Genomic DNA, 10,737 nt, shown 5'->3' with positions numbered 1-10,737 from the left:
TGTGACCTACTCCATCTAGCGCCACCAAGAGAGTTGAGGATAGGGTGTATTGGGAAATGAACCTGGTCAGGTGTCAGGTCTCTCAGTGGGAGAGCATTTTGGAGATGGTGATCAAAATTCTGTTGGAGAGAGATAGGAACAGACAAGTTAGGGAAACTTTTAATTGGAGTAAGGGGAAATATGAGGCTATCAGGCAGGAACTTAGAAGCAGAAATTAGGAACAGATGTTCTCAGGGAAATGTATGGAAGAAATGTGGCAAATGTACAGGGGATATTTGCGTGGGGATCTGCGGAGATACATTCCAACGAGACATGGGAAGGATGGTAGGGTACAGGAACTGTGGTGCAAAAATGCCATTGTAAATGAAGTCAAGAAGTAAAGAAGAGCTTACGAAATGCTAAAAAAAACTAGGTAATGATAGGAATCTAGAAGATTATAAGTCTAGCAGGAAAGAACTTAAGAATGAAACTAGGAGAGCCTAAAGGGGCCATTGAAGGCCTTGGCAGACAGGATTAAGGAAAATCCCAAGGCATTCTACAAGTATGTGAAGAGCAAGAGGATAAGATGTGAGAGAATAGGACCAATCAAGTGTGACAGTGGAAAAGTGTGTATAGAACCGGAGGAGATTGATGATGGTACTAAACGGCAACTCTTTTGCTTGCATCCTCAGAAACAGCTGTTTAATATCTTTATTTTTCCCTTTCCGAGTTCTTTTGAAGACTCTGACCTGGAGTTAATGCTGACTACAGTTCTTTGTGAGAATGAGATCCGCACTCGGAGTTTTATAACCGGTCGCTGTTGTTCGGCACGCCAAGGGCTCAGCCTAAGAGTCCGGCTCAGTTTTGGAGGCCTAGTATCTCGGGGCACTGGAGACAGGTTGTTCGAAGATTGGTGTCACAGCAGGAGACCCATGTGTTGTTGGGGGAGTCGGGATATCTATGGCTGTGTGCCCCGATCTTTGGACACAGAGCTCAAAAAAATGGCGATGTAATGGACTTTTAACATCGTACACCAGCGAGTTGTTTGTTATGTCTCCACATTCGCTGTGAAAATGGAGACACTGCTTTCTCCCTTATTAGGGAGAGAGAGAGCCTGTGGTATGTCGAATACCGGGTGAAATGTGAAGTATTTTGGGGTAACTGCAAGTCTGTGTCTTTACTGTTGCTTTGCTCACACTTGAGTGTTCGGTGGCGGGTGGCGATGCTTTTTTTGCTGGTGGGGGAGTGGTATTGTTGCTTGCTGCTGCTTAAGTGAGGGAGGGGAGTGGGGGGGGAACTTTGGGGTTCTAACATGTGACTGTCGTTCATTCTTTGAGGCACTCCTCTGTTTTCGTGAATGACTGTGAAGAAAAAGCATTTCAGGATGTATATTGTATACATTTCTCTGATATTAAATGTACCTTTGAAACCTTTGACCAGAAATAACAAATACAGGTGATTTCAAGAAATGCTGCATGTTAGGCATATTTCCTGGTGATTTTCATGATCGATGAGACACAAGACAGTATTCAGGAAGCAAAATCTTTGATGTCTGGTGCTATTGGCCCTTTCATTCCAACAAACGTATCCCCGACTACCATCTGAGTGATGGATATTGCCATCAGCTCTTTACAATCTTCACAAATCTGTGAATAAAAGGGTGCCATCTATATTAATCCAGTGTAATAATATCATTTGGATTTGGATGATCAAAATTTGAAAATAAATGCAATAAAGTGGAGTATTCAAATGACGTTTCTCAAATTTAATTGGTCTTTTAAGACATGATTTAGCATGCATTCACATAGGATCTGAATAAATATTTTCCACGTGTTCTCAGGTTACAGGATTTCAATGAAATGTAAGGAGATGGACATCAGAATTAAAAGAAATCCCTCTCAGAAACCCATAATGTTTGCTGAAAATTTCTGGTTCGCTTTGACCCTGTCATGTGATGTTGATTCAGAACAGTCGACTTGCAAATTTTCGCGTTCATTATTGGTTTAGGGTGTTGGTTGGACACTGAAATAACTAAACCACTTCCCTCCAAGTTCATTATAAATTCAATAACTTTGGCTTTATCACAGAAGAAACAACGATGAATCCTTCACTGTACAATCCACTTGTTTTGTTAATTGTCGTCTTCCTAGCTCCAGCGTGTAAGTAGCAAAATAAGGAATAATTAAATACTTTCCATTCATGAAAGTATTTATTTTAATTATATTTAATTTATGATGCACATTATAAGCATGGTTTATGGTAAGTACTGTACATTTACTATTTTAGCTACTTTAATATTTATCTTCTATATATGCCAATAGATATCTACTTCATTGATTTTCCTTGTAATATTATTTCTCATTTGGAGAGGACAACTATATAAAATGTAATTACAAAATTTCGATGAGCAACATGTCAAGCAGAATCTCTGGAGGGAAGGAAATTGTAGAATTGTTGGCTTATTGTTTCTCCAGCCTGTGGCATCTGCTGTTTCTTGTGTCTCCTTGTACTACTATCAATTTCTCCTGTAAATCTACTTTGTAATATTTAATTTTTAACTAAGTATTATTATCTTGAGGATTAATGAGAAGCTGTTGAATTTAATTTTGCAGCTATGTAGGAAACTGGTCAGACCCCACTTGGAGCACTGTGCCCAATTCTGGTCCCTCACTACAGGAAGGACATGGAAACAATAGAAAGGGTGCAGAGGAGATCTACAAGGATGTTGCCTGGAATGGAGAGCATGCCTTATGAGAATACGTTGAGTGAACTTGGCCTTTTCTCCTTGGAGTGACGGAGGATGAGAGGTGACCTGATAGAGGTAGACCAAATAATGAGAGGCATTGATTGTGTAGATAGTCAGAGGCTTTTCCCCAGGTCTAGCATGAGAGGGCATTGTTTTAGGGTGAGTGTGTGGAATGGGCTGCCGGCAGCGGTGGTGGAGGCGGAAGCAATAGGATATTTTAAGAGACTCCTGGATGGTTACATGGTTCTTAGAAAGACAGAGGGCTATGGGTGAAGCCTAGGTAGTTCTAAGGTAAGGACATGTTCCGCACAGCTTTGTGAGCCAAAGGGTCTGTATCGTGCTGTAGGTTTTCTATGTTTCTTTTTTTTGTAATTTATTTTTTAATTGAAGTTCATCATCAAACAAACATTTCCATAAGATGTATTTCAGACATTGTACATATATATCATATAATCATATATATCACAAATCTCCACAAACTATTTATCTGAGGTATACACTTATAGAAAAGAGTGGAAAGAAAAAACAAGCAAAAGGAAAAAACTATGTACAAGTAGGGAGTGATCTTTTTTTTACAACATATTCATTGATTTGTGAGAATAAAATCAGGCCTATGAGGCATTAAGTAGTTAAACCATTTTTTCCAGTATGAATCAAATTGTTCCAGCTTATGAGTAACAGATGCTGTTATCTTCTCCATTTTGTAAATGTCCATTGTAATTTCCATCCATGCATTTAAAGTTGGGCTCTCCTGTGATAACCATTTCCTAGTAAGAGTCTTTTTACCAGCCACCAACAGGATATTCATTAAATATTTATCTCTTTTCAACCATTCTTGAGGTATATATCCAAAATATATGGTCTTACTCTCTAAGGGTATTTCACACTTAAAGATGTCTTGTAGGGTATTGTGTATCCCCCTCCAATAGTTTTTGATAACAGGGCAGTGCCAAAAAATATGATAATGATTTGCATTTTGATTTCCACAACTTCTCCAGCAAACAAATGTTTTCTATATTCTAATACTGTCTCATCAGCTCACTGCCATTATCGTTCCTCAGTTATTCCCTCCTCTCCCCAGTCGCTGCCTCACTTCCCCTTTAAAAGAGCGATATCTTTCTTCATTGTTTGGCATTCCCAGTAGTTGCCCATGGACCATCCCGCACCCCCTGGGCCAGACGGTTCCACATATTCCTTGGGCACTTCGCTTTTACCAACATGTGTATATCTTTAGTGTGCATCTGGTGAACCTCTCCCTGAAATATCTCCAAAATAATTCCCACACTATGCGAAATAGAAATGACGGGTACCAGCTAAACAGCACTTCCTTAAAACCGCAGAGTATGTACTCCGCAATCTGCCACTTTTGAGTACCTGAACGCATGACGTCTGTTGTATTCCTTCACATCACACTCGCAAAACGTGTACTCTGAAATGCAGCTCCTCGATCGGATGAGTTTCCACGTCCCCACTCTGGCGTCGTGAAATGTCAATAACCACCCTTCACAACTGGTGGCTTCGTCTCACCAAATTAACATGCAAAGTTTTGTCTCTTACATAAACAAACATGCACACACACACACCACATTTATACCTACCAGTTCAGCTCTCTGTATTTGTGATTTCTCGCGTTCCCATGTACCACCGACCTGAACAGATCTGTGCTATTTCTTAAAATACTCACCCAGTTAGACTGCTGAAATCACTGGCCACACGATGGGTCAGGAAGGTATCCCACTCCTGACACCAAATGTTGTTGTGTGAATGAAATCGCTGGAGAAAATTACTGGTAGATACAAAACAGCTTCCTTATTCGACAAAACAAGGTGCAGCAGGCATCATTCGGAGACGCTTTTGGTCGAAAGATCTCCAGGCCCAACATGGGGCTCAATATTTTATGTGCTCAACATCAAAGGACAACTCTATATTTACAATGTATGAATAATACTTTCTTTGAAACTATGCCCAAACTTCACACCTCCTGATTTGCATGCACACCACAGACATCTGATTTTAATGAATTTTTATCAACATTGTGTAGTCTGGGATTCATGACTTTTATGAACCCATTGTTCAGAGATGCTCTCCAAATTAAATCCACAATGCATATTCAGATACGGACATTTGTAACCAAAGTCATTTGTTAAATGTAAATTGCTAATCCCAAAATTCCCTCTAACACCTTCGACACATCTATTCCCGGGATGCAGTTTTGGGTTTCTCTCCCTCTACTATTGATGCTCCCCTCACCCGAATCTCCTCCATTTCCTGTACATCTACACTCACCCCATCTTCCCTCTGCTGTAACAGTGATAGAGTCCCTCTTGTCCTTGCCTACTCGCCCATCAGCCTCTGCATCCAACACATTATCCTCCGCAATGTACACCATCTGTAAAGGAAACCTACCACTAATCATATCTTTACCTCCCCCCACCCCCCGCTTTCTACAGCGATCGATCCAGTGCCATATTGGGCTGAGTTCATTGCTCTCTGCACCTTCTTACACTCTTGTACAATCGAATTGCTGTGCAAGGCCATGGTACAACTACTCTAGGGTTATACCTGTCAAGGGTAATTAGAGATGGCTAATAATTGCTGGCATTGTCAGTGATGTTCACATCCTGTGTGTAAAACATGCATGTGAAATAAAATGTCAGTATCTTCTATATATTGCAGATCCCGGAGCTAAAATTATTGGAGGTCATGAAGTCAAACCACATTCAAGACCTTATATGGCCTCTCTCCAAATAGATTTCAGGAACGGTTCGTTTGCTCCCTATTGCGGAGGTGCTTTGATCAGACCAAACTGGGTACTAACAGCAGCACACTGTGAACAGTAAGCTATGTGGTTTATGAGTGAAAAAGATATTTTGTGATTAACATACAAGTGCTTATCTCCCAATCTTAGCTTTCATAAAATAATTCCTTTTACACTGTTGTCACATCATCATTAATATGTGTATCACTGTATTATTGGCATTTATTTTTATTAGCAAGTTTCAGTTTGAATGGTCAGATATATACTCAGTGGCCACATTATTAGGTACCTCCTGTAGCTAAAAAAAGTGGCCACTGAGTGTCTGTTCATGGTCTTCTCCTGCTGTAACCCGTCTACTTCAAGGTTTGACATACTGTGAGTTCAGAGATGCTCTTCTGAACACCACTGTTGCAACGTGTGGTTATTTGAGTTACTGTCGACTTCCTGTCTGCTTGAACCAGTCTGGCCATTCTCATCTTCCCTCTCTCATCAACAAAGCGTTTTTGCCGACAGAACTTCTACTCACTGGATGCTTTTTCTTCTTTATCACACCATTCTCTGTAAAAGCTAGAGAATGTTTTACCCGAAAATCCCAGGAGACCAGCAGATACTCAAACCATCCCGTCTGGCACCAACAACCATTCCACAGTCAAATTCACTTAGATCACATTTCTTACCCATTCTGATATTTAGTCTGAACAACAACTGAATCTCTTGACCATATCTGCAAGGAGTAATTTACAATGAGCTTGTCTGATGAACACTTTGAAACAATTTCAATCAGGAGTATAGTCTTGGTCCTTGCTTGGACACTGATTGGCTTTTGGAATCTGCACATTAACTACCAAATATAATGTTGCTGAATTGTATATTTCCATGAAGTTTACTACTTGATTGTTGCCTTTCTGATGAATTTCTGTAAACTATCTTTTAAGCAAAGTGTAATTAATTATCTTTATTTTTGATTGGTAACAGAACAATTGGATCAGGCCAGGTTCTTCTAGCAGTTCTTGGAATACATTCTCTTACAAAGAATGAGAGAAGTAAACAAAGACTGCACATTATCAGACAGATTCCCATTACAAAATTCAACAACAGGACCATGAAAGATGATATCATGCTGCTGCAAGTATGAATGTTTTTCTCATTCTTACGCAGTGTTTAAAATCTTTAATTTGCTTATTAGCAATGTTTACTTTACTGAACAACAACTGTTGAATGGCTTTTGTGACTTGGATGAGAATTATTGATTGTGGAGAATATTAGTATTGGCAATGATCCCTCCCATCCGTCCAACAGTCTCCTTGATTCCCTTCCGTCAGGCAGGCGGTTCGATAGAAATACGACAAGAACTGTGAGGATGAGAAACAGCTTCTTCCCCGAGGCTGTAACATGACTCAACTCCCTGCCACCACCCAGGTCTCATCAGTTATGAAGCGCCAGTAGCTCGTACTCTTTACTTTTTAACTGTGCAACTTATTATTTGTTAATCTAATTGTGGTCATATTACTTCATGTGTTACGTGTATGAGGTACAGTATATATACTGTGTTGTGACCTTGGTCAGGAGGAAGTTTGTTTTGTTTGGCTGAATACATGTGTACGATTGAATGACAATAAACTAAACTTGAACTTGAGCTGTCTAAGCCTGGGCAATATCACAGTTAACCTTGTCCTTGGCATATAAAGGGTTAGAAAGTTAATTTGGCACATGGATATAAATGGGTGACTGGCTTCACTGGACCGGAAGGGCCTGTTACGGTGTTGTGTCTTCAAACTAAATTAAATATAAACTTTAATTAAAAGTGTGATAGCTGCTAAGTCTGACTTATTGGAATTTCATCATTAACAAAGAAATAGTTAGACAGTGAAGAACCTTCACAGTAGGATTTGTGCTTTATGATCATCATCCACACCACAATTTTCATCACAAATTATCGATTCCATCATATGAAATGTAATTGATATTTAATTTTATTGGTCACTTTTAATTGAGTCCCTGTCCCTTTGATCATATGGAAAAAAAGAAAGAATTCTGGAAAACAAGATATTTAAATAGATAAACTAACAAATCTCGTCAGGAGTAAAGAGATCATTCAAGATAATTTTCACTTTTAGGATCACAAATATGTGAATTCAATGTTTTTGTGTCAACAGCTCGAGACTGATGCAAAAATCAACCAGTATGTGAAAGTACTCAACCTTCCCAAAGGAGGAATCACCGACATGAAATCTGGAACAAGGTGCACCGTGGCAGGATGGGGAAGAACAAAAATAAACAATTACTCTGACACACTTCAAGAGGTGAAGGTCAAGGTAATTGATCGCCGAACATGCAAAGGCATGTATCGAACTAAAATAACCCAGGACATGATCTGTGTTGGTGACAGCAAGGGCAGAGGAGATTCGTGTCAGGTGAGTATGATGTCTAGCCATGTTATCAGTAACATTTCTATCAAGCGATTGGATTAAGTATAAAAACCCCAGTGATTCACTGGTGATTTCTACAGATTGAAACTTTCCACCCTTCCTTAGTGTTATTGTGACTGACTCTTACCTGCTTTCTGAAGGGCTACTCAGTTGCATTAAAAAGTCTTCAGAATGTCATCCAGCATTACCTTAGGGAAGCTAAGGGAAACTAGATTAGGCCATAAATGCTACACTTACAGGCAATGTCCACATCCCAAGGTGGATTAAAAAATAATAATCAGATGAGAAAATATGTATGTGTTGATTATGGAGGAATCATTTTCTCGCATTTTCTAGACACTGAATTTTCTAGATACCCTCATATCTAGGCCCTGAATTTAGATGTCAACAAAACTTACTATATTCTGATTTCTCTACCAATAAACTTTGTCTATCGTCAGTGTGATGATGAAATGGGCAGATGCAAGATAACAGAGTCAATCCAGATAAATGTAATGTATTGACATGTCTAAAATGTAAAGAGAATTTATTCTAAATCGTGTCAATTTGAAAATAAGGATCATGCTAGATCTAGTGCTGTGTCTGATCCTAACATCCAGTTGGGACAGAGTGGATCAGTCTGTCTGACACTCTGTACCCATGAGGTGCCCTGTGAGACAGGCCAGGCTCGGGACACCGAGCAGTATCAGGAATTGGATCCTGAGGATTTGCCTCCATGAATATCCTGACCACCTTCAACAGCTCAGTGAAAAATGATTAAAAACTACACAAGCATATTTAATAAAAATTACTTAAAGACAAATGAACATAATACCAAATAATTAAAAAGGATAAAATAAATAAATTTAATAGACCACTTCCTGTCATTTAGTTATTTCACAGATCAGTAACTCCATTCAGTGAAGGAGGTTACTGTTCTTGTGTCAGCTAGTCTTGCTTAAAAGCAGGGGGTCAGGTACAAAGTGAATCTAGCCAGATGCACGAGCTGGGTTCAGTGGAGAGTTGAGTGGCAGAGTGGAGGGACAGCTACACCAGCATTTGACATCTGTTTCATTCTGAACTTCCACATTCCACCAGAATTTGAAGTCAAACTGAAGTGCAGATTGCAGATGGCTGATGGTTTTCTACACAATGGCTAATTTAGGAATAAACTCAATCCAGGCCATGGGAAACATTCCATGAAAAGACTCTTTGTGAATCCAGTTACCTACATTTACTCCTAAAGTAAACTCACACCTCCTCGGTACAGCTGGGCACGGATAATGAATTGTGATGTGATGTCAAACTGACAGTTTGCAGTCTGTCACTTTAGCTAATTCTGCTCAATTGTCACCCTCATCTTTTTCTCTCTCTTCCAGGGTGATTCAGGCGGCCCTTTGATATGCGACAAAATGTACACTGGGATCGTGTCCTTTGGCACAATAGAATGCCAATATCCTGCAGTGTACACGTTACTAACAAAGAAATACATTGATTGGATTCGGGATATAATTTGTTACCCGCTGAAGAATGCTGAAGAGCTGTACTGAGTTATCACAATCCTGCTTCACTCTGCTTTACTCACACTGATGCTCAGTTAATTGGCCTAGAGGGCCGGCTTGCCTCTATCCTTACCTTTTCTGTTTTGCATAAAATGTTACAGCAAAGTGCAATAAAAAACAATAATTATCAAATTCCTTGCCTTGTGAAATCCCTGTCCACTGATGTAAGTTATGAAAGTGAACTGAACCACATGTAGGTGACATTTTAGACTAGCAGCAGTGACTTGCTTTGCACCATAGAGATGTCGATAGTGGAGGCAATCAGATTGTGAGATCATTAGGATTTGCATTAAAATATCACAGATTGATGGTGGAGTAGCTTTATAGAGGTTGTTGCATCTTCATGGACAGAAGGGGCTGCCCGGTGCTGTGAAGTTCATTGTTCTATCAAGTCAGAATTTAACGTTGGAACTGAATGCTCCTCTTGCATTACAAATGGTCGAATGAGATTTACAGGAAGATGTTGTTTCCTGCTTCTCATTGCTAACTGTCACAACTTCAACAGTGACCTCAGGTCAGCTGCAGGGTCATCAGCCGGGACCACCACTCATTGATATTTCTCTCCCTTAGCCCTGGTCCATCTCCTGGTGACACAGCAGTGACACGGGCCTCCCTGTCACCGCCTGCAGCTTCCAGTGGGGTTAGTTGGTCCCTCAATTATGTCCTTCCTCCTCAGCCACAGTCAAAAGCTGCCCTTTTCTGCCTCTTCAGCCAGCTCTCTGGTGGGCCTCCTGAGCCTCATTCCTGTCACTGCCCTATCACAGGGTAACCTTGTCAGGGTAGATGATTGCCTCATGTCTTACACTCAGCTGCTAGGACTGAGTACTTCAGCCTCTTCCGCTCATGGGCAGCCTCCACTCCTTCCTCCCATGGGACAGTTAACTCAATGAGAACCTCTGCACTGTGAGAGGGAGCAGCTGCTCTCAATTTATCAATTGTCTCAGCTTAATTTGCCTATATAACAGAAGCCTAATGTCTCCATGATATCCAGATGCCTCCTTAGTTGAACAATTATCTCAACTCTCCAAATGTTTCACAGAATGGTATAAAAAGTCTAAGGAACTTTGCAATTCCCATTTCCAACCCCAGTTGTAGGTTGCACACTTTGAAGGCAGCCACTGCAGGGAAGCTGCATGTTGAATGAAATCAAATTGGGACAGTTAACATGATTGAGAGTTGAAGAACTGTGGGAGGGAGGGAATCAGGAAGAGAGTGGGCCACTCTAAAACAGAGGTCAGAAAGATAACTGAGGAACTGAGATGCAGAAAGAGTGATTGAGCAACA

At 40.3% G+C, this 10,737-nt stretch overlaps 1 protein-coding gene across 3 annotated transcripts; it reads left to right on the top strand.

Annotated features, from left to right (window-relative positions):
• Nucleotides 1–2,061: 2,061 nt before the first annotated feature.
• LOC140737477 (granzyme K-like) lies at nt 2,062–9,585 on the top strand. Of its 3 annotated transcripts, XM_073063936.1 has the most exons (6): nt 2,089–2,138; nt 2,592–2,800; nt 5,402–5,561; nt 6,459–6,612; nt 7,640–7,897; nt 9,271–9,585. In XM_073063936.1, exons 3-6 carry the CDS (start codon nt 5,458–5,460, stop codon nt 9,439–9,441), a joined length of 687 nt encoding a protein of 228 aa, XP_072920037.1. In that variant the 5' UTR covers nt 2,089–2,138; nt 2,592–2,800; nt 5,402–5,457; the 3' UTR covers nt 9,442–9,585. The 3 variants fall into 3 exon arrangements, with proteins under 3 accessions (XP_072920035.1, XP_072920037.1, XP_072920036.1); XM_073063934.1 differs by lacking the exon at nt 2,592–2,800 and having other exon boundaries at nt 2,062–2,138; XM_073063935.1 differs by lacking the exons at nt 2,089–2,138; nt 2,592–2,800 and adding an exon at nt 2,146–2,238.
• Nucleotides 9,586–10,737: the final 1,152 nt, after the last annotated feature.

Source organism: Hemitrygon akajei, chromosome 13 (assembly GCF_048418815.1).
Source record: "Hemitrygon akajei chromosome 13, sHemAka1.3, whole genome shotgun sequence".
Taxonomy (NCBI): Eukaryota; Metazoa; Chordata; class Chondrichthyes; order Myliobatiformes; family Dasyatidae; genus Hemitrygon; species Hemitrygon akajei.
The sequence above is the reverse complement of the archived record's forward strand: the minus strand, read 5'-3'. Positions and strand labels throughout refer to the sequence as shown.

What these genes read in the sequence shown, in the direction of transcription:
- LOC140737477 (XM_073063934.1), top strand. Translation starts at nt 2,078, where the DNA reads ATGAATCCTTCACTGTACAATCCACTTGTTTTGTTAATTGTCGTCTTC. An exon ending in CGTCTTCCTAGCTCCAGCGT is followed by an intron (nt 2,139 to 5,401) that starts GTAAGTAGCAAA and finishes TATATATTGCAG; the next exon opens with ATCCCGGAGCTAAAATTATT. An exon ending in ACAGCAGCACACTGTGAACA is followed by an intron (nt 5,562 to 6,458) that starts GTAAGCTATGTG and finishes GATTGGTAACAG; the next exon opens with AACAATTGGATCAGGCCAGG.